Source organism: Balaenoptera acutorostrata, chromosome 9 (assembly GCF_949987535.1).
Source record: "Balaenoptera acutorostrata chromosome 9, mBalAcu1.1, whole genome shotgun sequence".
NCBI classification, from domain to species: domain Eukaryota; kingdom Metazoa; phylum Chordata; class Mammalia; order Artiodactyla; family Balaenopteridae; genus Balaenoptera; species Balaenoptera acutorostrata.
Window position 1 is genome coordinate 578,117 of NC_080072.1, and position 27,993 is coordinate 606,109.

Sequence of the window (27,993 nt, forward strand, 5' to 3'; positions counted from 1 at the left end):
AAAACTGCCCCCAACACGTGCGGTCCCCAGCCTTCTACTTTAAGGAGAAGGGGAGAAGCCACCCCCGACCCCAGGAAACCCTCACCCAGGATGGCTTCCCTGCAGGGCCTGGTCCCGAGGCCGCTGAATCTGCTCACAGGGAGGCCGCTGCCTGGAGCTGGACGCCAGGGAGGGACCTGGAAGCCTTTCCCTGTGGGCGCTGCCCACCTAAGTCGCCATTATAGCCTTTTCAGGTTTGGGGGGTTCCTTCTGGGGGTGCAGCCCCTTCTGCTGAGGCCGACGTGGCCCCCACCCCCGGTCCTCACTTCCCACCACCTTCATGCTGTGCAAACCCCAGGGGCCAGGCCTGGACTTCCCCAAGGTGGTGGAGAGGCAGGACGACAAAACAAATAAAACCCAAATAAACCCACTTAGTCCGCAGAGGCCGATGGAACGGAGGCAGAAGGGCTTCTGGGGGCAGGTCCTCCCCCACCTGGAGCCAGGCTGGGCGCGGGGGGATGGGCGTGGGTGGCCACCCCCTCGGCTCACCGGGGAGCCCGTGGCCCAAAAGGCAAGTCTCCGTGTGCTATGAAGAACCTTCTGGAAGCAGGAGCCGGGAGGTGCGGGGCCGGAGGTGTGAACGAGACGGAACAGTGAGGCGAGTGTCGGGGTCAAAGTCCACCTCTCAGTGCACAGAAGACGGGGCAGCGCAGGCTTTCCTGGAACCCAGGCTTGGAGACAGGCTGGGCAGGGCGCCGGGAAGGGCAGGGACGAGGCCCCCAGCCCGCGGGAGCTGGGCTAGCATAGCCGGGCGCAGGCAGGGGCCACCCTGGGCGGGTCCCCAGGGGTCCCGGGTGCGCTCTGTGCAAAGGGAAGGTGGCACGTCCGGACGCCGAGCCGTCCCCGAGACTGGACGGCGGCTCGGCCTTCCCGGCTGGCAGCTCTGGCGCCCCAGCTCCTGGGCAGCAGGTGCCGGCCTCCCGTCCCGCCGGGCTGGGCCCCGTCCGGTCTCGGCTTCCGAACTGCACGACCGGGCCCCCGGGCCTCGGGGCGGTCGGAGCTTGGAGTCACCAGTCCGCGTGGGGCAGGGGCGCCAACTTTACTGACAGACACATTTATGTACACGCGTGTTACAGAACACGACACACCCGTAGGGAAGACCGGACGCTCATGATCCAAGGGATAAAAAAAGCACCGTGAGCAGGCATCGAGGGCCCAGGCCGCGTCCACCGGCCTCCCCGGAGAGGCCCGCGCCCCCCGCCCCGCTTCGGGGCTTGGCGGCAGGAGCGCACGGCCAAGGGCGCCGCTCACGCGACGTCCACTCATAACTTGGCCAGCAAGTTCCTCCTCGTCCTCAGCGCCCCCGTCCTCGAGGGTCCTTCCTGGCCACAGAGGCCCCGCGGGCGCTCACACGGTGACCTTCTCGATCACAGCCTCGGTGACGTGGACGTCGTCCCCCTGCGCGGTGACGGCCGCCGACCGGCCACACACGTGCTGGTGGTCCTTCCAGTCCTGAAAGGAAGGACAGACGTCGTGTTACGGTTCCGAGTGAGAGGCCGTGCCCGCGAGAGGGTCCGCACACGCTGAGCGGCTAGCCCTCCGGGGCAGGGGGCTCCCAGCCTCGCCCACCCTGCTGTTTAGGGAGCCGCTCCAAAGGCAGATACCCGGGATGACCCTTGAGCCACGTCCACGCGCTGATCCTGCTGCTGCCTCCCTGGGACCTAAACAAAGACACTCACACCTGCAGAGGAATACTTGTCTCTGATGTTGCTGCCCACCGTGTTACTTATCATCGCAGAAGTGAAAACACCGAGCGGGAGCCAGCCACGTGTCCACAGAGGGGCTGGGAGGCCGTGGCCCCCAGGGAGGTCGGGCAGGACGTCCACCCGCCCCCCAGCGCCCCCTGTCAGGGCAGGAGCTGCTGTCGCCCATTCACAGGCGGGAAATGGAGCCGAACTTGGCCTGGAGCAGGGCTCGCTCTGGGGGCCCAACGGGGCGTGGTTAGTGGAGACACGGACCCCAAGACGCACGGAGAGGTTAGGGTTTGGTGAGCCACGACAAGACTTGAATGAACATCACACACACTCGGAAGAACAGAGACCAGCGGTGACCCCCGGAGGGCAGGGTTCCAGCTGCCTATCTTCGTGCTGTCCTATGTCTTCCGAATTTTCTACAAGTGTTGCCTTATTTTTATAATAAAAAGGTAAAATTTCAAATCATTACAGGCATACCTCGGAGACATTGCGGGTTCAGTTCCAGAATAAAGCGGATGTAGCAATAAAGCGAGTCACACAAGATTTCAGGTTTTCCAGGGCTTATACAGATCACGTTTACACTACACTGTAGTCTATTAAGTGTGTGACTGTACGAACCTAATTCAAAGACACTCTATTCCTAAAAATGCTAACCATCACCTGACAAGGCAGGATTGCCACACACCTTTAATTTGTAAAAACGCAACATCTGAGAAGTGCAATAAAACGAGGTCTGCCTGTATATCAAAAGAATAAATTTTTTTAAATTTATTTTTTATTGAAGTTTAGTTGATTTACAGTTGTGTTAATTTCTGCTGTACAGCAAAGTGATTCAGTTATATACATATATTTTTTCTTTTTCACATCATTTTCCATCATGGTTTATCACAGGATACTGAATATAGTTCCCCATGCTATACATTAGGAGCTTGTTGTTTATCCATTCTATGTATAATAGTTTGCATCTGCTAATCCCAATCCATCCCTCCCCAACCCCGCTCCCTCTTGGCAACCACAAGTCTGTTCTCTATGTCTGTGAATCTGTTTCTGTTTTGTAAATAATTCCATTTGTGTCATATTTTTAGATTCCACATATAAGTGATACATGGTATTTGTCTTCCTCTTTCTGACTTACTTCACTCAGAATGCTAATTTCTAGGTCCATCCATGTTGCTGCAAATGGCATTATTTCATTCTTTTTTATGGCCGAGTAGTATTCCATTGTATGTATGTACCACATCTTCTTTATCCATTCCTCTGTTGATGGACATTTAGGTTGCTTCCATGTCTTGCCAATTGTAAACAGAGCTGCTATGAACACTGGGGTGCGTGTATCTTTTCGAATTAGTTTTCTCTGGATAAATGCCCAGGAGTGGGATCGTTGGATCAAATGGCAACTCTATTTTTAGTTTAGTAAGGAACCTCCATACTGCTCTCCATAGTGGCTGCACCAATTTAGATTCCCACCAACAGTGTAAGAGGGTTCCCTTTTCTCCACACCCTCTCCAGCACCTGCTATTTTTAGACTCAAAAGGATAAATTTTTAATTTGTAAATTACCTGACTAGATTACCTGACTCTGTAAGTCTATACAGTATGTAAAACTTCATGTGTGCTGGGCTCAAGTCCACACTGTTTCACACCATACATAAAAATTAACTCAAGATGGGTCATAAATCTAAAAATAAGAGCTTAAAGGGAGTTCCCTGGTGGTCCAGCGGTTAGGACCCGGCACTTTCACTGCCATGGCTGAGGTTCAATCCCTGGTTGGTGAACTGAGATCCTGCAAGCTACGCTATGCGGCCGAAGAAAAAAAAAAAAAGAGCTAAAATTGTAAATGTTTTAGAGGAAAATAGGAGATTTTCCTAACCTTGAGTCAGGCAAAAGTTCTGAGATATGACACCAAGAGCGTGATCTCCATTAAAAATGTTTTTTTAATAAACTGGACTTCTTGGGACTTCCCTAGTGGTTAGGACTCCATGCTTCCACTGCAGGGGGCCCGGGTTTGATCCCCGGTTGGGAACTAAGATCCCATAAGCCTTATGGCACGGCCAAATATAAAAAATAATAGATAATAAACATTTTTAAAAAGTAAACTGGACTTCATCAAAATTAAAAAAACTTTTGCCCTTCAAATGACACTATTAAGAAATAAAGAGACAAGTCACAGACTGGGGGAAAATATGTGGAAATCACGTATCTGATAAAGGACTTGTATCCAGAATATACACAGACATCTCCACACTCGATAAGAAGAAAAACGATCCCATTTAAAAACGGGCAAAAGATTTGAAAAGACATTTCCCCCCAAAAGATATACAACGCCCAATAAGCACACACAACGATGCTCGACATCTTTAGACATCAGGGAGATGCAGACTAAACGCACTGATGTCGCTTCACACCCGGCAGCAGGGCTACGACCGGAAAGCAAGAGCAAGCGCTGTGGACGTGGGTGGACCCGCCGCTGGAGGGGGTGCAGTCACCTGGGAAAAGTTGGGAAGTTTCTTACTAAAGTTAAACACAAGTTTACCATATGACTCAGCAAATCCATGTGCGCATGTAGCCAAGACAAACAAAAAGCTGTCTCCACCCTGGAGCTGGCTCATGAGTGTTCACGACAGTCACGTGGCGGGAACCACTCTGATGTCCGCGGGCTGAGGACTGGAGGGCAAGACGAGGTCCAGCCACACCGTGGATGCAACTCAGCCTCCACGTGGACGAACCTTGGAAACATGCTGGTCAGAGGAAGCCAGATGCGGGAGACCGCGTGTTATACGACTCCTGCTACGTGAAATGTCCAGAAGAGGCAAATCTACAGAGAAAGAGATTCGTGGTTGCCAGTGGCTGGGGTGCAGGCCTGAGGGGGCTTTTGGGGGCGATGGAAAGTTCTAAAACCGAATTGTCATGTTTGCACAAATGCAAACTTGCTAAAAACCACTGAATCGTACCCTTAAAATTAATGGATTTTCTGGTATGTAAATTCTACCTCGATGAAGATGTAAAACATACACACACACACCTCACATGGGATTTGGAAAGAACATAAAGTCTGCACGTAAAAGCCAAAACAATTCATGGCCCTTGTCCAGCTTGTAAGAAGGTGAGTAACATTAACTACCTTTCCAGGTCTTTGGGGAGCACACAGAATTCTGGGGAGCACAGTGGGCAGGCACAGAAGCTGCAATGTCGGCACCACCATTTACTACAAGGAGCCTATGGCTTAGGTTTTTTCAGGTCCTACCGAGTGTTCATGATGGATCCCACGTGAAAACTACGGTTTTTGAACTTCACTGTACATTGATTTTTGTAAATATTGGGTTGGCCAAAGAGTTTGTTTTTTTCCATAAGATGGCTCTAGTAGAGCTTAACTGTCTTTAACTTCATTCAAAACAATTTTGTTAGACTGTATTGTGACAGCTGTCATATCAGCATGCATTTAAAAAAAGGTTATCAAAATTGGTGAATTTAAAAAAAAAAAAATTGAATTTTTGTGTAGCCATTTTAATACTGAAGAAAAAAAAAAGCAACATTTTCCGCATATTATGCTTTCTTATTTCAAGAAAGGTAAAAACGCAGCTGAAACCCCCCAAAAAAAGACTTGTGCCGTGTATGGAGAAGGTGCTGTAACTGATCAAACGTGTCAAAAGTGGTTTGCGAAGTTTCGTGCTGGAGATTTCTCGCTGGACAATGCTCCACGGTCAGGTAGACCAGTTGAAGTTGAGAGCGATCAAATCGAAACAATAATTGAGAACAATCAACGTTATACCACGCGGGAGATAGCCGACATACTCAAAATATCCAAATCAAGCCTTGAAAATCATTTGCATCAGCTTGGTTCTGTTCATCGCTTTGATGTCTGGGTTCCACATAAGTTAAGCGAAAAAAACCTTCTTGACTGTATTTCTGCATGCGATTCTCTACTTAAACGTAATGGTAACGTTCCATTTTTAAAACAAGTTGTGACGGGCAATGAAAAGTGGATACTGTACGATAATGTGGAACAGAAGAGATCGTGGGGCAAGCGAAATGAGCCACCACCAACCACACTAAAGGCAGGTCTTCCATCCAAAGAAGGTGATGTTGTGTATCGGGTGGGAGTGGAAGGGAGTTCTCTATTATGAGCTCCTTCCAGAAAACCAAACGATTAATTCCAACAAGCACTGCTCCCAATTAGACCAACTGAAAGCAGCACTCGACAAAAAGCGTCCGGAATGAGTCAACAGGAAACGCATAATCTTCCATCAGCATAATGCAAGACGGCGTGTTTCTTTGATGACCAGGCAAACACTGTTACAGCTTGGCTGGGAAGTTCTGATTCATCCGCCGTATTCACCACACATTGCCCCTTCAGATTTCCATTGATTTCGGTCTTTACAAAATTCTCTTAATGGAAAAAATTCCAATTCCCTGGAAGACTGTAAAAGGCACCTGGAACAGTTCTTTGCTCAAAAAGATAAACATTTTAGGAAGATGGAATTATGAAGTTGGCTGAAAAATGGCAGAAGGTAGTGGAACAAAACGGTGAATACGTTGTTCAATAAAGTTGTTGGGAAAAATGAAAAATGTGTCTTTTCCTTTTACTTCAAAACCGAAGGAACTTTGTGGGCAACCCAATAAAACCAAAGCCTATGCCTTTATCAGGGCAGCGTGTCACAGGAGCACAAACCTAACACAATCAACAGAAGAAATGGAGTCTCTGTCAACAAGGTTATACCTGAAATATAACTGCCCAATCCACCAAGAGAGGTTCCAAGACTGCAGCTTGCATTTAGACAAAATGTTATCTGGCTAAAACGACTCCATCAAGAAATAAACCCACGAATCTTCCTCTGATGGTTCAAAGTCAGGGAAGAGTTACCGATCAGCCGCCCTCTCGGATCACGAGCCGGCAGGAGCCCGTCCCCCCCGCCGGCTCCTCCTGGCTGCCTGGGCTCCTCCCAGCGTCCCCGAGTGCAGCAGGCATGCGGGCCCTCTCCTCAGCACACGAGCCATAGGTGACACCAGGGAAAGCAGACCTGCGGGTCTCCTTCCCAAGTCTCCCGCCCCGGGAACGGGCCAGGGCTCAGGAGCATAGCTGGGAGCCCTTGGACACGCTTTCCGCGCTGTGCTGAGCCCTGCAGCCCCCCGGGAAGCCCTGAGGCGCAGGGGACGAAGGTGCCGTGTCCCACACACCCTGGTCTTGGGCGTCATTCCTGCCCACCTTCCACCCGAGGACATCTGAGGACGGGGCGCTTTGGGAAGCCGCCAGGCACAGGGTCCCCTGCGCGGCAGAGGCTGTGTCCGCAGATGCAGCTCCAAGTCACAGGCACCAGGGATGGGGTTTTTTACTATTTGTCCGCCCGGCAAGTTACCTTTTTTAATCATGGAAAGTTTCTAAGAGGAGAGGATAACCCCACAGGCCCCAGTCAACGGCTCGGCCCCTCACTCTGATTAAGGGTGAGAAGAGTGATAAAAACCTGAACTAGCAACTGCCACTCCAGAACGCTCTCTAATCTCCTCAGAATCAGAGGCCTACATGGACAGTCGCGCTGACTCTCCGGATCTATGACGAGGCGTCCAGGGCTGGGGAGCACCGACCGCGACAAGGTCAAGGCCGTGGGGGAGCAGCGGCCTGCATGGCCGTGGCCACGGCCTGCGTGGCTGCCTCGGGGCTCTGCCGGAGCCCAGGGACAGCGCAGAGGCCATGCGGGGGGCGCCTACCTTGCGCTGGCAGAAGGTAGAGCAGTAGTTGACCTTGTGGCAGCCGGTGCACTCGCTCAGGGCCTCCCGGCCGCAGTTGACACAGAACTGCTGCAAGAGGACACAGGCGTCAGTCGCGGGGACAGGCTGACCCGCGTCCCCGCCCCCCGCTGCCCAGACGCGGGGTGGGCGCCTGCTGAGCGGGAAGCAGGGCTCCAGATCACACCGATGCGCCCACCTTGCTCCAAACACCAGGGGTTTCATTGCCACCAAGTACGTGTAGGAAAGCGGACTGAGGAAGGCCTGGATTCTCAGCTGTCAGGATCGTCTCCTGCGCGGTCAGGCCCTGCAGCCCCCCAGCCGGACCCTCATCCACAGCCCAGGCGCCCCCGGCCCGGCCACGCGGCTCCGTAAGATGGGTCTTCTGTGCGCCTTCCCCACAGGACGTGAAGGAGCTGCTCCTTCTAAGCAGCCCGGGAGGGGGACTCCAGTGGCACCACCAGCGCTGCCCGGCGCACCTGGCTGCACTGACTGCAGGCCGGGCCCCTGCTCCCGGCCAGCGGGTGCGTGTGTGACCTGCACGCCCGTGAGCCACGCCAGACGCCCGTTTAGATCACCGCTGGCCGCCCCCCACCGCCACTCCCGAGAGTACATGCAAAGCAGCGAACCGCTTCTTGGTTCCGGTTCTGGACTGCAGCTCCCTTCTCGGCCCGGCGACAACTGACACGCTCCACCCTGAAGCCCCGCCACCCGCCTCACTCGCTTCAGGAAACACGCGCGTTACGGGGACCCTGAGGGACTACTAAGTTAGCCTGTCCCCTGTCTCTACTTTAAAGAACAAGATACTTACAGAAAACAAACGGAGTCTATAACCACACATAGCAATTCCTCCAGGGAGAGCAAAGGTCTCACAGTTGGTGGGAGCAGAGGTGCGGCTGCCCGTGAGGCTCGGGGGCCCCACGGACCCTCCTGCCTCTCAGCTCGGAAGCCCTCAGGGAAGCGCGAGCCCCGCTCACCTGGACCTGCCACGTCGGTGCTCCGGCGCCAGCACAGCTCTCGGAAGACAGCAGCCACTCAGTAAATACCTCTTAACTGCACCAAAAGCCTGGGTCGTGACTAGACCTCGTGGGGCGGGAGCCGCTCTCGTGTGGCAAGTACTTCCGACCCCAGGCTCCCAACACATCCCCTTGGGAATAACTTCTTAACCCAAGATAACTGGGAGCAGGAGATCCGGGTCAGACACGTCAGTTAATGTACAGATGGAGACGGTCGGGCACAGAAACCCTTGGGGCTGTGTCTGCACACACCGGTTACAACCCACACGGCTCCGTGCCGCCAGCCGAGAGCGCCCAGATCTTGGTTCCTAAGAGCACTCGTTCTCCAATAAAGGAACCAGGCTCCCTGGAGAAACGGCCGATTCCAGGGCTGGGGCGGGGAACCCCCAAGATGGGCCTGGAGTGTCTTCTAGCACCAGAGAGGAGGGAGGTGCTCTGAGGGGCAGGTAAGGGACGCGGGAGCCGACTGAGAGCTCCAGCCGCCAAAGCCAAACCAGATGAGCAAAACAAGTAACACAAGTGCCATGAGCCCATCTTGATACAAACAAAGGTACAAACAAACGTACAAGAGACAGATCCCCCACGGAGAAGAATTCTGGAAATATTCCTAGATCACCCCTGTCCAGGAGGGGGACCCCCACCCAGGGTGACTAAGGGAGGAAAAGGGGAAATCACTTCACAGATGGAAACCTCCGATCTGCCCCAAATGCGCATGCTGGGCCTTGGGCCCTGGGGCCCTGGAGTGAGATGAGTCTGTGAGGGGGGTGGGGGCTTATGAGAAGAGAGAAACCAGAGACCTCCCCCCGCCCCCGACCCCGGCAAGGCCAGGAGGCACGTCTGCAGCCTGGAAGAGGTGTCACCGGACCGACCCGCGGGCACCGGCTCTCTTCCGGCGCTGAGAACAGTGTCTGCGGTGCAGCCAGAGGCGCCGCCCAGACCGCCCACCGCTGCTACTCTTCGGGCCACAATTCCCTCTTGAAAAGGAAGTTGGGAAGATCATCGAAGGCCTGAGAAGGAGCCGGGAGACATGAACTCAGGCCAGAGCACAGGGATGGGGCCCAGAGTGCGCGCGGTCCCCCAGCCAGGGGCCGTGGCAGGCGGCCCAGCGCCCTGCAGCCACGTGGCTGGCTTGTGCCGGACACGGCGCGCTTGACGGGAAGGGCGTCTGGTCTTCCGCCCTGTTTAATCTCTACTGAGCTAACTATATACACACAACACAAATGCCCCATGGTTAAAACTGGCAAAATCTCCTTAATAGTTCAGCAGGGCTAAAACTTGATTTTTCAAGAAATTCCACATAAAACGTCCAAGCAGGCAGCCCTGCTTCCCTCCCTGGGTCGCAAGCACCTGCGCCCTCACAGGGAGCCGGGGAGGGAGGGTCCAGCCTCCTCCTCGGGGTCCCGAGGCCTCGCTCGTCCGGTCTTCCCCACCAAGCCCCAGAGCTCTAAGGAGGACGCTGTGGACAGGATCCTCCAGAAGAGTTCTCCGGGGTGGCCCTCCCCCGACCATCCAGCTGGGGGGCTCCGTCTCACCCTGGCGACGTCAGGGTGTCCAGCAGCCTCTCCACAACAGCCACCGGTGCCCCCCACCTGGCTTCCTGGCTCATCGTCCCCCAGGCCCCGCCGGCCGCTTCTCGCTGCCATCACCTGCTTCAGGGACACGTTTTGCGTCCCCTCACTCACACGTGACTCAAGTCAGGGCCTCTCAGCCCCCCCGAGCCCCCTGAAGCCCCCGGAGGATCCTGGGGAACAGGCTCTCTGAGGAGTCCGGTTCCCAAGAACCCAGCGTCCAGGCGCTGTGGTCATCACGGGCCACAGGGATCAGACACACCGCCCGTTACGAAGGGTGAACACAGCGGGTGCACAAGGTGGCCGCCCCACGTCTGCACGCAACTTAACCAGGTCACCCGAGGAGCCTCGCGACACCAGCACACACGCAAGGACACTGGCGTCCACCCACTGGTGGTACCCGGACAGGACGGATGCCCAGCTTCCCCCCGCCATGTGATCGATCAGCTTACAGGAAAACTACTGGAGGACACGTCACACCTATAGCTCTGGAGAGAGGACAAGCACACCTGTAAGAGCTCCAGCCATTTTCAAAGCTCAGGATGCGGGAACGTGTCGGATGCCTTGGTGGGGGAAGTGGGCTCAAGCCCCTCACTAAAGGCTGAGCGTCCTTCCGCCAAACAGGATTTTAAGGATAAAAGGATTTCACGTTGTATTTGTTCCTTAAAAATTCATAAAATTACAAATGAAATGCAAAGCCCAACCTTTCACGGTGGGGACCTCAGCGATCCGGCTGCGGCAGACGCTCCTGGCTGACCCGACGGACACGCACATCAGCACGTGTCCCACGGTGGGTCGAGGGGGAAGTTCTGCACAGCAGGAATTCAGCTTCTGGACCCTTAAATGTGGGGTGAGCCTGGCCGTGACTGTGGGCTTTTCCTACGTGAAAAACAAAACCCACGCAGCTGACTCAACAGGGTGCCCTGAAAGTAACCACGGGACCGACCAGGTGGAAACGCCTCGCTCCGTCTTTTTCATGCCACCCGTCTTTGGAGAATTTTCATAGAGGGGAAGAGATGTGTCTAATTTACTTGTAATTTTATTCGGTGAAAGAAAGGTCCACAAAAATTAATAAAAAATGTAAAACTGAAAGTTAAACCGTTTCCCCGTTGCACTTCCCTGCTGGGATGAGTTTCAGCTTTCTGTGCTGTCGGCGCCACGCCAGGCCCAAGCCGCCCGCCCGCCCGCCGTCCAGCCGGCCTGACCGGGGGGACACAGTGGTCTCCCCACTCCCACAGTCTCGGCAAGGGGGCGTCCTCGCCAACCCCCCGGGGAAGTGAGGGTCGCCCCCAGCCGTGCTCAGCAGGGACAGGTGGTGGTGAGGCCGTGGGCACGGCACACGCCACACACGGTGGTGGATGCAGGACGGGCAGCCGCCCTGGCAAACAGTCTGGCGGCTCCTCAGAAAGTGAACCCTGAGCCACCGTGGGACCCAGCGGCTCTGCTCCCAGGTACACACCCAAGAGAGGTGACAACACACGTCCACACAAACAGCTGTGCAAAAATGTTCAGGGCATTGTTCACAACAGCCAAAAAGTAGAAACAATCCAAATGTCCACCAATGGTCGAGTGAAGAAACACGTGGTGTGACGACTAATGTTAAGCCATAAAAAGGAAGGACGCTCTGGCCCAGGCGACAGCGCCGATGGGCCTTGACGACACTCTGCTCGGCGAGAGAAGCCGACACAAAAGGCCACATATTGTGTGATTCCGTTTGCAAGAAACATCCAGAACCGCCAAAGCCACAGAGACAGAAAACAGGTTGGTGCAGCTGGGGCCTGGGGGTGGCAGGGAGTGATGGCTAACGGGTCCGGGCCTTCTTTGGGAGGGGAAATGATCTGGGATCAGATGGTGGTGATGGCTGTACAAGTTTGTGAACAAACTACTGGATTGTGCACCTTAAAGGTGTGAATTCCACAGTATGTGAACCATATTTCAACGAAGAAAAAAATGCCCTTTCGTTATGCATATTGGGGATTTTTCTAAAGTATATGATCAGAAACATGTGAACATATGAGTGCATTTTGTGATTAAGACGTTGGTTATAACTGCAAAAACCAGATACGATTAAGTATTTTAAAAACAGGACTAGTAAAATGTTTACAAACATGAAATATGCAGAAATTAAATTTTTAAAAAATTGGTTGCCAAGCAGCAAGAGACCACTTTTGCTCCGCATGTGCAGCCTCCAAAACCAAAAAGAATGAAGGAACAGTTGCCGTTCTGGTGACCAGAGCAGCCTGTAGGGCTGACCCTCCCAGACAGTCACCACGGGGCACAAGACACAATGACCTGAAGGCTTGAAAGCAACTAAAGCAAGCAGGAATGGGGGTGGGTGGGTACTTAACCCCGGGGAGGGGCGGGGAGAAAGGCCCAGGCAAGTGGGGCAGGAATGGGGGGGGTGGATCCAACCCTGGGGTTGGGGAGGTCCTCGCAGGTGGGGCAGGAATGGGGTGGGGTGGGGTGGACCCAATCCCGAGGGGGAGGGGGGAGGGGGAAGGCCCCCCGGCAGGTGGGGCAGCTTTTCCCTCAGGGCCTCCCCTGCCCACCAGGTGTGTGCGGCCACAGATGGCCACAGGCACTTGCCGCCCCCAGGCAGCCAGCACGGGGCTGAGCCAACAGAAATAGCAGCCCAGAAGGCGGCGCTGAGCAGGGACCTTGGTGTCCCCCTCCCCCAAGAAGGGCCTGCATTCCCGCACGTGAGGGGGCAGCAATGCCCACCCCCACCCCCCCACCCCCACCCAGACCAGGACTAGAGATGTGACGGGCGGAGGTAACTGAGACAGACCCCCCCTCACACAACAAAGTTCAGGAGACCAGCCAGGAGCTCAGCTGCTTCTGAAAACCAAGTCCAGCACTTTTCAGGGGAAGAGAGAGAATCCAACAGAATTCAGAGCTTCTGCCATGAATAACCCAAAAGGTCCAAAAAACAATCAAAATGACTGGAATGTGAAGGAAGGAACAGAGCTTCCACAGTCAAGAGGAAAGGAGCGAACAGAAGCAGATCCTGAGCTGACCCGAAGGTCAGGATCGGCCAAGGTATTAAAGAAGCGATGATGAAGATGGTCAGTGAACTGCAGGAAGACGCGACCGTGCTGAGCGGCTGGCTGGGGCGCAGCAGAGTAAAGGAAGCTCCATAAAAGACGCACGCAGACTCTCAATCCACTGCCTCTTGGGATGAAAGCCCCCCTACTTAAGATCCGGCAAGCCGGGTGGCGCGGCCAAAAAAGAAAAAAGAAAAAAAAGGAAAATTGCACCTGAAAAGCTCTTCTTTCCCCTTACCTATAAAAAGTAGTACTAACTGAAATTCTTTTTCTTATATAGATTTGGTGGAAATAAACCAATTCGACTCACCTACAAACCAGAGTGACACTGAAGACGCGTCACTGTATGTTCTCCAGCCTCCAGCCGCCCCCAAGAGGGCTGTGGGCACTGAGCAGCCCCACCCGGCCTCCTCCGGCCCCACATGAGCCCTGGGCAGTGAGGACACACCTCCTCTCGGCTTGGGCACCTGCCCCGCGTCACCTGGAAGACTGCATCCCAAAAGGCGCCACAGGGCTGAGGGACCCTGTGCTGCAGGAAGCGCTCTGGGCGCAAGGCTTCCTGAACCACGGGGACCTCGTCGGCAGCGAAATACCCGTGACGGCGCCTCTGGGGCTGAGAAGCCAGTCCCCGCGGGGCCAAGATGCGGGCACAGAGCTGGGTGCCTGGAGGGGCTGGTGACCGCAAGACACACACCTGCTCCGACCTCTGCCCCAAAGACACAGCAGAGGACGCTCCTCCAGATTTGATAACACACGAGACCCGTTTCCCCGGGAGGAGGACGGCCTGACAGGGTGAGTGACATCTACAACAGGCGGGCACTCAACAACAACGGCTGGTGTGTGTGAGGGACAAAAACGCCCGACAGGTAACGGTGGCCACCTGTCTATCAGAGAAGCTTCACTTGTATGTGGGCCTCCGGGTCCCCCTGCCCAGGAAGGTGGGCGGGCTCTGCAGGTGGCAGCCACAGACCTGCTGCGCAAATGGTACCTCTTTCCGCTCTGCATCCGCCTGGACTCTGGCCTGGGCCGCGGCGGCTTCTCGGTAGGAGCTGGCCTGCTTGGCCTGTTCAAACAACGTCTTCAGCTGCTGCGCGGTGCTGAGCAAGGAATTGACCATCTCCTCCAGGTACAGCCAGCTCCGCGGTTCCGACATCTCCAATCCACTGACCACAGCGGGAGACACGGTTTTGGTGGGGGTGGAGGGCGGCACCGCCAGGGCAGGCAAGGATGTCAACACTAGCGTGTGGAAAGCAAAACACAACAAGAACTTAACCCACCTCCTGGCTTCGAGGTGCCTCCGCACACCCATCGAATGTGGGAAAGTAGGGTGGCGAACAGACCACACCCACGGCCCCCCCTTCGAGCTGCCCGTCCATGGACGACACAACAGCTGCAGGTGAGGGGACCACGGAGCTTGTGCAGAGCCAGTGTGGGGGCGGGGGCTGTTACATCCCACAGAAAGTAAAGCAGACGGAAGAACTAAAACCTCCTGGTTTCGTTTCTGCTCACACAGAAAGCCTCCGGGGATGTCTGTGGTCCCCGGGGGGGCTGATGAGGGATGCAGGAGACAGGGTCCCCTCAGCTGGAGAAGAAAGTCATGGAGGCGGGAGGGAACCTCAGAGGGACGCTGTTCTGGACGGGAAATGGAGACTCGCACACGCGGACGTGCGAGGGCTCCCCACCCCTGTCCCAGGGGGCCTGGGGGCAGAGACACCCAGGCTGTGCTGCTGAATGTCTAACATCCTCCCAGAGAAGAACCCCTGACTGTAGCGTCGGCCAAGTCCTTGGTGTAAAAGCCCCACCAAGGCCCGTTTCCAGCCCCCAGCGAGAGGCCACTGGACACGGGCTGCAGGAGACACACGGTCAGCGCTCAGGAGCCGGACAAGCGACGCCTGCCCCCCTCGGCCATGGCCAGACCTTGCTGTGAACCCTGCCCCCCGCCCCCGCAAGGGCAGGGCCCTGGAGCCGGACATAAGGAAACGGGCAGCGTGACAGGGTGGACAGAGGACGCAGCAGCCGCTCTCGGGGCCCCCGCCAGCCAAATCAGGGACCATCCCAATACAAATCATCCCAGTAACAGGTTGCAACGCCCTGAAGGAAACAGGAAGCCACGCGTCCACGCTGAAACAAGCAAACAAGTAAGCAGACGGGGGACGGGTAGGCCAGGCCTCGCAGCCCTGCTCAGGGCACAGCCGACCACAGGGGGCGGACACTCCCCATCCAGGCCCCGCCCAGACCCCGCAGTCAGCATGGCCGCAGTCCGGCCAGGAGGCTCACCAGGCCTGGGCCAGGGTCTGAGGCAAGGTGTGGGGAAGAGGCAGAACGGAGGCGAGCTTTAAGGGTGGGAGGGCTGTCACAGCAAGAGGAGACAGCGTGAGACAAGCAAAGGAGGAGAAGGGGCGTTTTCTAGAACTCGGGGACAAGTTTCTATCTTGCTGTCTTGTCTCTGGCGGAAACTGTAAAAAACACAAAGGTCCACCAGCTGGGATACCGATTCTCCCCGTAAAGAAGCGTCCTGACATAGAAATGTGTCCAAAACGTGCCGTCAGTGACAAATCGCTCAAAACGCACACGCGGGGCGATGTCCCCGTTAAGCTTCAGGCGGGGCGAGTCACAGACGTGCACACGCCCTCTCACCTGGGGCCGCCCGGACGAGCGTCCCCACGGGACGCACCCCAAGCACGGCGTCCTGGTCAGAGCCTGGCCGCAGCTCAGGCTCTGCCGGTCACAGGTCGCTACGTGAGCAGCCTCACCCCACACAGAAACGGGCGGCAGCTTCCAGTGGAACCTGCTTTACACACACAGGCCCGAAGCCCCACACCCCACTTCACCTAGGAAGCCTCTCGGAAGGGTGAATCTGCGCAGGACGGCCACTCGCGGAGAAGTCTTCCACACTGACCTATTTTGGGATGAGACGTTGGCAACGCGGCCTCCGGGAACGGTGCGATCTGACAGCTGTCCTGATACCCTGGGTAGTGGGGCTCCGGGTGGCCGACCCTGCATGGGGGCTGCACGCCTGCCTCTTGTACTGTCAGGGGAGAGGGACACGGTGGCGTGAGACCCAGCTGTGCTGCACGTCCCGCAGGGCAGCTCCTGAGCGCGGAAGTGGAGGACGTGAGCTGTCAGAGGGAAAGTATCTGGGACGTTCTGGGTGAAACAAAACGCAGCACAAAAGCCAGTTTCCACCGTTCCCTTTCACTTTCCTGAGGCGGCTACCAGAGCATTACGCGTGCACGTGGGGCGTTCCTGCCCCCCGGTGCCCGTCTAGGCTCCGCGAGCAGCCTCAGCCTTTCAGGTCCTGGTCCCGCCGCCCCTGCCCGCGGGGGTCCCCACAGCTCCTGCCCGTGACCCCGCGGGGGCCGCGTCGCCAGGCGCTGCGACAGCTCGCCTGTGGCTCCCGCGAAGACGTCGCCCTGGGCCGGACTCTCCGAGATGACCGCGGTGGCCTCCACGGTGGACGCCCGGTCGAAGGTCAGCGCGCCAGAGGTAGTGATCTGTCCTGAGGGGGTCACGGTGACTGGAAAAGCAGGAGAGCTGTCACTGCGTGCTGCGCCCACCGGGCACAACGCAGGAAAACCCCGGGGCTGGGGCGGGGTGCGCGGGGGCCAAAGCAGCATCCTCTGGCCCACCAGCCACCTCTGCAGGCGCGGTGCCTGGGGGGACCAGAGACGCCCACCCCCACCGGACGCAACTCCTGCTGTGTGTCCTGAGCACCCGGATGTACTGTCTCGTCAGAAAGCAAGAAATAAAATTTAAAATAACGTAAGAAGGACTTTGTAGTTTGAATTAAGAAAACGATTTTCGTCAAAGCTTAAGAGAAAACGCAGCGGTGTCCCCAGCATTCTGGGGGCTCCGTCTCCTCCTGCCGACCAGCACCAAGGACATGGGGCGCCTCACCTGCAGGAGTCGTCGGGCTGCCGAGAGCCCCTGGCGACTGGGTGCCCCCCAGGCCTCTCCCGCCACCGCAGCCCTCCGCCACCAGCCGCCCCACGCGCCTTGCGGTCTCAGAAGCGGGCGCCCCCCCGTCCCCCCCTACACGCGCCCCCGCCGCGCCTGCCCCGGGGCGGGAGGCCGGGGGGGGCCCGGGGGCTGCGCGGACTGAGACCCAGGCCTCCAGTCGCGAGGTGAAGCCCGTGCCGAGGACAGGCCGGGGCCGCAGAGGCCAGGGAGCCCCCGTGAGCGGGAGCCGCGCCTGCTTCTGACCCAGACCCCTCGGCCGCACGCGTGAGCGGGACACGCTAAGGGCGTGGCACGCGACGACAGCTGCTTCACCGTGACTCACAGGTGGTGGCGGCTGCGGCGGGAAGCAGGGTGATGTTCTTGGGGGCGTCCTTCTTGACGGGCGTGGCAGGCAGCTCGCTCTCCTTCTTGCGCCTCTTGTAGGGGACGAAGAGCCTGACGGGCCCGCTCTGTTGGTGGGGGGGTGGGGGGGGCGGGAGGCAAAGTGAGATGCGTGGAAACGCCACCCGGCCACCCAGGACTGTTCTCCGAGGCGACCTGCTTGGAGACGTGCCCAGACTGCGGCCATTAGACGAACCGCGCGAAGCTCCCCTTAGCTCCCTTTAGGCCCCAAACGGCTTAAAGTAACAGACAAGGGACTTTCGGAGAGAACGTGTGGGTAAGAGCGCCTCAAACAGGAGAGGGGTATCAACACCAAATTTTTAGGAATTCCCGGAAGACAGAAAGCAAGTGGGGACCAAGGAAGGAGAAGGGAGAAGGCCCGTGGGGAGCAGGGGGCGCCCCGCAGACCCCGAGGCCCCGACACGCGGGAGGAGAGAACCTGGAAGGAGCAGAAACAGCAGGAAAACGTGAAGGTCCGGGGAGCCTCCCAGCTCACGCCCAAGGCCCCCGCGGGCTCGCGGGCCCTTCCTGCTGCCCGTTCAAAGCTGCTGTGGACCCGCGAGCGAGCTTCCGTCCTACGCGCCAACCCCAGAATCTCCCCTGGGCTCTCCCGGTGGCCCCCCCTTTACTGATTCCCTCCACGCGATGAGACGCTGCCGTCACCTTCTAGGCTGAACTGTGTCCTCAGGACCTCCTGTGAGGCCCTGCCCATCAGGGTGGCCGTATCTGGAGTAAGGAGGCAGCGGGGGTCTTGAGGGCAGGGCCCTGACCCGCGGGAATTAGTGCCCTCGTAGGAGCAACGGTGTAAGCGAGAGCCTACAAGCCAGGAGGAGCCCCGCCAGGAACCAACCAGCACCTTGACCTGGGCCGCCTGCCTCCACAACTGTGAGAAAGTCAACGCCTGCTCCTGAAGTGCCCTGGCCTCCTGCCCAGCCCCGCAGACTGAGACCCGTGCTGACAACCCTTTGACGTGTTTACTTCAGCTCCGAGGACACAGAGGCTGCTTGGAAGCCTCGTCTGCTGCCCCCATGATGGGCAGTGCCTGCCGCCTGCTGCTTTTCTTCTGCGTGGCTCACACATCCCTGGCCCTTTACACGTCTCACGATTTCTGTTGAAACTGGACATTTTAGGTGCTGTACTGAGTGGCTGTGCGGATGACTCCCCCCTCCCTCCAGGGCTTCCTGGCCGCAGTCCTGGACAAAGTCTCTCTCACCCCAGTGTGGCCCTGCTGGCCTCCAGGCGGCAGTGACCAAGCCACCGCACCGGCTGTTGGACTCAGCCAACTGCTGTACCCTTTGCAAACTGCTCCACTGTCAGATCCAGTCACATGAGGCTCCTGGACTGGGTGGCTTTTAGGACAAACCTTTGAGGAGGCTCCTGTGGTCACTGGCCCGGTGCGAGGTTTAGCTGGCTGCCCTCCTGCACTGCCGGCCTGCTCCCCACGGGCTGCCCTGGAGCAGGGCAGAAACGGCACTCAGGCCATCAGCCCTGCTCGCCAAGCTGCTTGGTCTTCTCGGCTGGCCTCGGCTGCGTGGACCTCCACCCTAGGGGCAAGTGGGGCCAGGACGATGGAGCTTCCTTAGGCTGAGCTGGAGGGATGCAGGGAGGGAGCAGGGCCTGACTCGAATGCCAGACTCCCAAGATTTTCCTGGATAAATGTTTCTTTTTTTGTTGTATGCCCCCAGGACGATCTCCAGAGACCTTCAGTGGTTGCTTTTTATCATTTTCACCAGTTAGGGTTACTTATCGACTTACGGGGGGGTGGGGGGAGTGGGTCCCTGGAGCCCTGCACAGCACCACTCCTGAAGCAGAAGCCACAATGTTTCAATTTGATGAAGTCTGACCTATGAGTTTTCATTTCATGGATTGTGCCTTTGGTTCCATGTCTAAGAAATCCCTGGTCTAACCCTAGATCACAAAGATTTTCTTCTACAAATTGTAGTTTAGTTTTGGACACATTTGGCTGTATGATCCATCTTGAATTCGTGTGTATATAAAGTGGGGTGTCTAGGTCAAGGGTCACTTCTACGCCTGTGAGTGTCTGACTGTCCCCACACCTGCAGGTCCGTGTGTGGACGGTGGGTCTGCTCCTAGATCGATGGGTCCCCCCGCCAAACACGGTCTTGACCGCGGAAACAATACAGCAAGTCTGAAAAGTCAAGTGCTTGATTCCTCCCGTTGCAGTCTTCGTTGCTACCCCTTTTCCTCTGCCTTTCGATACAAATCTTAGAATCAACTTGTTGATGTCTACAAGATCCTGCCGGGGCTCTGAAGAGACCCGTGTTAAACCCACAGACCAGTGTGGGGAGAAGGACATCTGCACTGCATCAAGGCCTCCAGCCCGCGGGTCCACATCTTCTCGGAGTTCTCTTGCTGGCAGTTTCTAGCTTCAGTACACAAGTTCCATACATGTGCCGTCAGGTGACACCTGAGGATTTCGGCGTTTGGAGTGACCCTAAACAACCCTACCAGGTACTCCATGCTTCCCGATGGGGCTGATCCCCCACTCTGCTCCTCTTACCCCTGAAAGATCTCCAAGGATGTCACCTACCAGTCTTCCCAAGAAAACTTTAAAAGTATTTTATTCTCACACAAATATCCTACTGGTCATTCTACTAGACTCATGTGTGACCTACACACGAACTAGACAATTTTAGAATATTTGGTTTTCCCACTCAACGACATCTCTCCAATTAAGTTTTCTTCCATAGCTGCTGCTAATTAACCAGGTGAGTAATCAAAATTTAAAAATCTCATCATGCAGCTTCTTAGTTAATTTTAAGACATTTAAAAATAATATTCAACAACAGGAACATTGAAACAAAACTGGTAGTTCACACATAACAAATTAGTATCACACTTTGAAAGCTATACAGCAACATACGTTAAAACTAATGCAAATATCCCTTTTTTTTAAACAGTTAAGAATTTAGGATAAGAAAATACTTCAAAAGACATTAAAAGTTCTCTATATAAATCAGCTCAGTGTAGTACTTTTTACGACGTGACGTTAAAAATGAAAAACATAAAACAGCACATATATAATTGTCACCACAAAAAAAAAAGTGCGGTTAAGACAATGACATTATAGGGACTTCCCTGGTGGCGCAGTGGTTAAAGAATCCGCCTGCCAATGCAGGGGACACGGGTTCGAGCCCTGGTCTGGGAAGGTCCCACATGCCACGGAGCAACTAAGCCCATGCGCCACAACTACTGAGCCTGCGCTCTAGAGCCCATGCTCCGCAACACGAGAAGCCACCGCCATGAGAAGCTTGCACACCACAATGAAGAGTAGCCCCTGCTCGCCGCAACTAGAGAAAGCCTGCGCGCAGCAACAAAGACCCAACGCAGCCAAAAATAAATAAATGAATAGATTTATAAAAAAAAAAGACGGTGACATTATAGGAGCTTTCCATTATTTAAGAAAGTTTCCCTTAACGTTCTTTGAGCAGCCCCGGGGCCCACTTGAGGCCTCACTCATCAGAGTAATGTTCAAAAACCAGAATTTGAGGGAGAAGCTAAGCTGGAAGCAGCCCTGAGAGGAGCTGAGGGGAGCAGGGGCCCACTCACCAGGGTCATGTCATCACAGCAGGCGGCACAGGTGCAGGAGGCGGCATGAGGGTTTAGGATCCCGTCCTGAAGTTTAAAAAGTACCGCGACATGTGAGAAAGTCGGCTCTGAAGTGAGTCAACAGCCCCAGATCTCAACCAGTTTCACCCTGATCCCCCTGTGAAGGTAAAATTCCACCATTTCCAGAACCTTCTCTCTTGTACACGTCTCTGCTGGTGGCAGCATCTACCTCTCCCCTGCCAGGGAGTGTAGGCGTGACTTCTCTACCAACGTCCTAGAGCTAAACCGGAAACAGCAATGAGGAGCCCTCGCCTCTCATGGATGAACTCAAGGAGAGAGAAGTTAGGTGTCTTTTAAAAAGTCACAGGCAGGGCTTCCCTGGTGGTGCAGTGGTTGAGAATCTGCGTGCCAATGCAGGGGACACGGGTTCTAGCCCTGGTCTGGGAAGATCCCACATGCCGCGGAGCAACTAAGCCCGCAAGCCACAACTACTGAGCCTGCGCGTCTGGAGCCTGTGCTCCACAAGAGAGGCCGCGATAGTGAGAGGCCCGCGCACCGCGATGAAGAGTGGCCCCCGCTCGCCGCAACTAGAAAAAGCCCTCGCACAGAAACGGAGACCCAACACAGCCAAAAATAAATGGATAAATAAATTAAAAAAAAAAAAAAAAGTCACGGGCAGAGTTACTCAGTTTTCCTTGGTCTCTCCCGTGTATACGTGTTATTAAACTTCCGTTTGATTATCTCCTGTTAATAAATAAACAAAAGTCACACGCACTCAAACGGAAGCTGTTACGTTGCCTCATCCACTGCTCACAACAAGGTATGGAGCAAACACCCTCAACATCCCATTTGGAACATCAGGAAGCAGATGGAAAGGTGAAGTAACTTGCCCCAGGTCACACCGCAAGTGAGCGGGGGACTCGAATCCCATCTGTCTGACTCCAGCCTGTGAGCCCTGGAAAGCCCTGCGGCCGACGCCCCAGGAGCCGGGCCTGCAGCTTGCGGCTCTGGGCAGGGAGGGTGGGGAAGCGCGGCACCTGGGTACCTGGATGAGGCACTGCAGCGGCCGCCCCGCGTAGCGGATGCTTCTCTTCCAGTCTTTGCTGCTGGCCCTTCCTGCCATGGCTTCAAACTCGGTAGGGCTGTACCAGTTCTCCCCCTGCTTAATGCAGCGCCCCCGGCCTCCTGAAAGGACGAAGCCACCCACTGCAGTTCCCGCTGACACCGGGCCAGGCCCATCTCCCCTCCCGCCCACTCCCCCTCGGCGTCCCGGGCCTGCCGGCTCTCAGCCGCTCCCTCGGTGCCCCACGGCGAGCCCACATCTGCGGGCAGCGCTTCCCACCGCATGCCTGAGCCCCAACCTGCTGCCCACGGTCACCACACACTCTACCACATCCCACATGGAGCTCGTGACCTCTTCCCACTTGCACAGCCTTCTGCCTACGGGCCACCCAGCTGACCCAGGACCTTAGGGAACATGGTCCAGCCCCGCCCCCACACGGGCCACCCCATTCCTCAACCTGCCCGTTTGCTCAACTAGTTTATGCATCATTACAGCCATCCTTGGCCCCAACTTACAGTGGGGGATGCAAAAGGAAGGCGATCCTCGAAACAAAATAAGCAGCAGCCTGGGCCCACCCAACGCGAGCCCACCTGGGCCCACCCTGTGTCCACCTGGGCCCACCCCACGCGAGCTCACCTGAGCCGAGCCTGCTCTTATACAAGGTGCCACTGATGTTCCGACAGCGCACAGGCAGCTCACTGTCGTACACCGATGGGTCCCAGTTGTACTTAGTTCCACCTTTCTCTTGGCCGGGAGCCAGAGGAGTCGGAGGAGACTGAGGGCCTTGAGCAAAGAAAGCATCATGAACATGAGACCCCGAACGCACCCCGAATAACAGAAAGGCACAACAGACCGCTTGATTCTAACAGGTTCTTCCCCCAGCTCAGCTGCATCGCCCCCTGCAACTCTGGGCAACTCTTCCGTTGCCTGAAAAAATCCACTTTTTATACTTAAACTAAATAGTATTTGAAATTTGAAATTCACCACAAGATAAAGTTCACCCCCAGGATAAACTCCACCAGCTCTCGGAGCGTTTTGCCCCCGAGGCCTGGAGCAGGAGGGCAGTACCGGGGGTGAGAGGGGCAGCGGGTGCCTTCAGCCCGGCAGTCTCCACGATGCTCCCGTCCGTGTGCACGACGATCAGCGTGGCCTTCTCGGTGTTCAGACTGTCCCCGATCTGAAGGGCTGTCCTGCCCGACTGGAGGAAAGAACACCAGTAGTCTCAAGTGACAGCGGCTGCCGCACACCTGCATGCTGGGATGTGGTCCTACAGAGAGGTTCCAGCTGACACCGCCACCGGGGGGCCCACCATGCCTCAAGCTTCTCAGATGCAGAGCCAAGGCCAAGAAGAGGTGACACTAGGTCTGCATGGCTCTGAGCGAATGCTCACATGGCTTGTCCAAGTTAAGGGATGAATGTGTTCCTGGAACAGGAAATGCCCTCCCGTCTGCCTGGGCAGCCTCTGAGGTTGCAGGCCTCAGGGGAGGGTTTCCGAGAGGCCAAGTTCATAACCACAGCCAAGGCCCAGTGCAGGACCCCTTCTCATGCCCGAGCCCACCCAGACACGGGGCCTCCCAAGCCACGCTGCTTACGTGCCTCTCCACTGGGGCTGGATGCTGCCGTGACTGCGCCTGCCTCCTCTGGGCCAGCCAGATGCCCCTTTCTTATCCCTGCGGGCGCTGAGCCCACCCCAACTGCCCCCAGGCGCACGCTCATGGCCTCACTCAGACCAGACAGCCCTGGAGTGGACTAGAGACCCCGGCGCACCCCGTCCACACCAAGGCCTGGGACACTCTCATGCTTTCACGCTGAGAGGATAAAACTAAGACAAAGACCTTTTCTTACATCTGAAAATATGGCCTTCAAACCAGGGGAGGTGAGTAGAAGTTTAATCGTGGGGTTGCGGGTCCCACACCTGGCGTGCACATGCACACACCTGGCCTGCTCTCACAGACCTGCAGGGTCAATGCCTCAGTAAGGGCGTCTACACTGCTTGCGTCTGAATCACTGAATTCGTACAGCTCTCAACCAGAAAAACAATGCTTTGTGTACATTCGAGAACCACAAAGTATTTTTCTCATGAAGGCGTGTGGGACATGTAGATACTTGAGACCCCCTCTCCTTGTCAGTTTCCAGAAGGATCACACTAGTTTCTGGGTCTTCTTGTCCTCAGAGCCCGCTGACTCGGGGCCGCCCCTAACTCCCCGACCCTCTGGCTCCAGCCCCTCCTAGAAAACGAGAACGTGACAGAGTCTGCTGTCAGGCAGGACACCCGCTAGAGGCACCAAGTCACTGCCTGGCTATCAGCTTGTGGGCATCCTGATGCCGTAAGAGATAAACCAAGAATCTTAAATCTGCACCCCTGAGTCCTTCACCAACCTGCTGCCCTTACACTCAGCAGCAAGAGTTTTCTGTCCGTCACTATCTCAATAACAACCACTTTGCTTTCAGGTGTACAGCGTCCCAGGTGTGTGATCCAGGCTACAAGGAAACCGTGCGATCTCTCCTCCCCTCCCCTCCCCTCCCCGGGCAGTGGGCAGTGGGCACAGGGCAGGCTCAGGGTCTCTGGGGGATGGGCCACCCCCCTTGGGGCTGGAAGCGCTCCCGTGGTGGCTTACCAGCACGTGGCCCGAGAGCGAGGCGGCGTTCGCCACCGACGTGGTGAAGACGTTGTCCGCCGAGGCGCCCACGTTGGCCACTGTCACGGTGGTCACCTCTGCAACACAGGAGCCTGACTCAGGGCCCAGCCAGAGGCCACTGGGGATAGGGCGGGGGTGGGGGGCGGCCCACGGTGGATCCAGGTCAGGTACCTGCACTACTGTGGGAGGCCTCACGCTGTACACGAAACGCCCGACCAACGTTTCTAGACTAGTCTGAATGACCTGGTCCTTCCAAGGACAAGAGGCCACCTCTCCCTCCCCACAGAGCCTGCCACACACAGTGAAGACCACAGGGCACGCCCGCCCTCACGCACCCACTGAGCCGGCCACAGCTCTGCCCTGGCATCTCGCTCCCTTCTAGTTAAAACCATACCCCAAAGAGGCCACTAAAATCCTAGAGTTCCCTCCCTTCCGGGTGGGGGTCCTCCTGGCCCCTCTCCTGCAGGTCAGCGCAGAAAGGCTCACGTCTATCCCTCCCTCCCCTTCCTTCACCTCCACCTGCCACGGACCTCTTCCTCCTGAAAAGCGGCAGACCTACCTGTGCCCACCCCACGCGCCCCCCAACTCTAAGCCCGGCCCCTCCCAGCAGCGTCTGTACACGGGGGCGCCGCCGCGCCCCACCGACCCCGTGCTCCCCCCACTGCCCATGGCCCACTCCTGACGGGCTGCCCTGGACAGCCCTCCCTTGATGCTCCCCCAGCCACCAGGGGTGGCGCTGCCTTCCGGAATGTCCCAAGCCTAGAGTGCCTGTGACCTGGGGGAGGTGCTCAAACTGACCCAGAGTCCTGCACATTCCATCAGCCCGAGCTCACTAAACTGCTCTAAAAACACCTGCTCCCCATCTGTCTCCTCCACCGTGTCCCAGGGAGCCCGGAGCCGGGGGGTCTGAACACACGCTCAGGTCTAAAGAGCTCGCCAGCAGCCCGGGAGGCAGCCTCGAGCCGGCAACGTGTCCTGCTGAGTTACAGAAACCCGGGAATCACCTGACCTCGGTAATTCACAACCAACAAGTTTTAACACACTGGAAAAACACAAGGATAAAACTCTGCAGGAAAGAAACACCTGATGTCAATACGCGTCTCCAATGTTGCCACGAAGAGCATCACATTACCTTTCTGCACTCAGAAAAACACGTGCAAAAGCAACACAAACCTGAAGAAAAGCCTCACCATCCAAAATCTCAACTTTAAACCAGAGTTTAGCAACGAAAGTAGAACCCTTTAAGGTCCACAAAGCCTTCTTTCCCTGCTTTTTGCGAGGATCCCGGACAGACCACAGGCACTGGGGCAGCAAGGGAACGGGCTGCAGGCCCCACCCAGCTCCTCCAGGGCCGGAAAAACCAGAGCACTGGGTGGGGAGGCCGCTGTCCAGTTCTGAAACCCATGAAACTCCCTAGGGGAGAAGAGCCTTAGGATGCTCCCCAGGGGTTCCAGTGCCCAGATCTGCCGGCCACACGGGAGCCCAAGTGGGAGGGAACAACGCTTAGGAAAGTCTCTCCCTCCTTCGGACGGTGCCCTGGGGAGACACAACCTCTAAAGGGCGCTTTGGGGCGTGGCTCATGAACCTTGAAAATGAGAATGTTCTGTGCGACAAGAACAAAAGCGTGGGCCAGCAGCCCCGGTGGTGCCCGCAGAAGGGAAGATCCGTAAAGGAAATGGGGGCCACGGGGACAGGCCAGAGGGGAGACTGAGGAGCATGGTGGTGGCTTCCAGGGCCACTGTCCCCAAGGGCTGCGGGCCCTCCCAGGCTAAGTGAGATGCCTTGCTCCTCAGGGCTAAGGTCACACCTGAGCAGGCCCTCAGGATTCTGGGTGACCAGATGCACCCAACCCCGGGCTCCTCCAGGACAGGACCCGTGTCTGACCCCTGTGTCACCAGCACCCAGGACAGAGGAGGAGAGGACAGGCAAGGCAAGAGGCAGGTGCTGAGAAGGTTCTGGAAGTAGCGCAGAGCACTGAAAGGAAGGAAAGGAGTTCAGGGAGCAAGTATGCAGCAGGGCAGGGCCAGGATGCTCCCATGCGGCAGGTGTGCAGGGACCACACGGCACACGAGGTAGGTGCGAGGCATGTGCTGGGGGAGGATGGGTGTGCCAGTCAGCCAGGCGTGCGCAGGGCAGCTGCGCGTGGAGGACAAGTGTGAGGAGCAGGTGCGCGCGGAGCAGGTGCCGGCAGGTCGTGCAGGAGTGTGCGGGGCAGGCGTGCAGGGCAGGTGTGGGGCAGGTGCGGACAGGTGCGCGGGAACCGCGGGCGGGCGGCACTTGCCTGCGAAGGCGGCGGCCGCGGCGGCCTCGTCGGGGCCGGGCAGGGCCTCGGCGCCCATGTCCATGTGCCCGGGCTCGGCGGCCATCACCGCCACGGCCGTCACCCGCCGCGTCTCACGCTCCGCCTCCGAGTCTCCGTCCTCCTCCGAGTCCTCGTCCCTGCTGAGCACCGGCTCCTCCGCCTCGCCTCCCGCCGCGGCCGCGGCCGCCGCCGCCACAGCGGCCGCGGCCGCCACCGCCGCCGCCTCGGCCAGGCCCAGCTGCTTGGCGGCCGAGTCCGAGTCCTCCATCCGGACTCCGCCGAGCCCGCCCGAAGGCGCCGGCCGGGGCCGCCCGAAGGCCGGGACGGAGCCCGAAGCGCGCTGCCCGAGGAGGCCGCCCGAGCCGGGCCGAGCCGGGCCGAGCTCGACCGAGGAGGGCTGCCCGAACCGAGCCGAGCTGAGCCGAGCCCGCCCGAAGCCGGCCGCCAAGCCGAGCCGGGGCTGCCCGAACAGGGGCCGAACCAGCACGAAGAGGCCCTGTCGAGTCGAGCCGAGCCGAGGCCTAGAGTCCGGAAACGAGGGGGGCCGAAGTGGTCCGAAGTGCGGAGCCGAGTCGGTCCGAATTGGTCCGAGGCCGCACGAGGGTTTCCGAGAGGCTCTGCGCTAGCCCTCCTCAGGGCCTAGAAGGCCGCGCCGGTCGTGGTCCCCAGACAACAGGGTCCCCCACTGTGAGACCGACTCCGCCGGCCTCCGACGCAGCGCGACCCGGCCTAGAGAACCTTGCGCTGCAGGCTCTGCCTGCACCCGCCGCCCGCGGGAGCCGAGCCCGCCCGAGGAGGAGCCGAGCGGAGCCGAACGCTCCCGAGCAGGGATCCTCACGAGCGAGCCTCGGCTCTCCGCCTCCTCCTGTCCGAAAGTGCCCGAGCGCTGTCGGACGGGCTAATCGGGCCTCGGCCACGGTTCGGAATCAAGTCCCGAAACGCGGCACCGTCGAGCCCCTTCGGGAGCAGAAGCGAAAATGGCCGAAGGGACGCCGTT

General features: G+C 57.3%; 1 protein-coding gene across 8 annotated transcripts; it reads right to left on the reverse strand.

The window, feature by feature from the left end:
* Nucleotides 1–1,064: 1,064 nt before the first annotated feature.
* On the reverse strand, nucleotides 1,065–27,987 carry DEAF1 (DEAF1 transcription factor). Of its 8 annotated transcripts, none has more exons than XR_009009205.1 (14): nucleotides 26,976–27,987; nucleotides 24,674–24,771; nucleotides 23,124–23,253; nucleotides 22,692–22,838; nucleotides 22,038–22,177; nucleotides 20,993–21,058; nucleotides 17,364–17,490; nucleotides 16,470–16,598; nucleotides 15,981–16,109; nucleotides 14,070–14,317; nucleotides 10,742–10,916; nucleotides 7,436–7,525; nucleotides 1,644–4,547; nucleotides 1,351–1,491 (listed from the first exon to the last, which is right to left on the reverse strand). XR_009009205.1 is itself a non-coding variant. In XM_057552473.1 (13 exons), exons 1-13 carry the CDS (start codon nucleotides 27,262–27,264, stop codon nucleotides 1,334–1,336), a joined length of 1,926 nt encoding a protein of 641 aa, XP_057408456.1. In that variant the 5' UTR covers nucleotides 27,265–27,987; the 3' UTR covers nucleotides 1,065–1,333. The 8 variants fall into 8 exon arrangements, 3 of the variants coding, with proteins under 3 accessions (XP_057408456.1, XP_057408457.1, XP_057408458.1); XR_009009207.1 differs by having other exon boundaries at nucleotides 1,644–6,401; XR_009009206.1 differs by having other exon boundaries at nucleotides 1,410–1,491; nucleotides 4,266–4,547.
* Nucleotides 27,988–27,993: the final 6 nt, after the last annotated feature.

Excerpts from the sequence above, each read along its gene's own strand:
- DEAF1 (XM_057552473.1), bottom strand. The coding sequence starts at position 27,264 with ATGGAGGACTCGGACTCGGCCGCCAAGCAGCTGGGCCTGGCCGAGGCG. Across the intron at positions 22,178-22,691 it reads TAAGAGCAGGCTCGGCTCAG|GAGGCCGGGGGCGCTGCATT; the intron begins GTGAGCTCGCGT and ends TCGTCCTTTCAG. Across the intron at positions 10,917-14,069 it reads CGGATGCAGAGCGGAAAGAG|GAAAAGCCCACAGTCACGGC; the intron begins GTACCATTTGCG and ends TTTTTCACGTAG.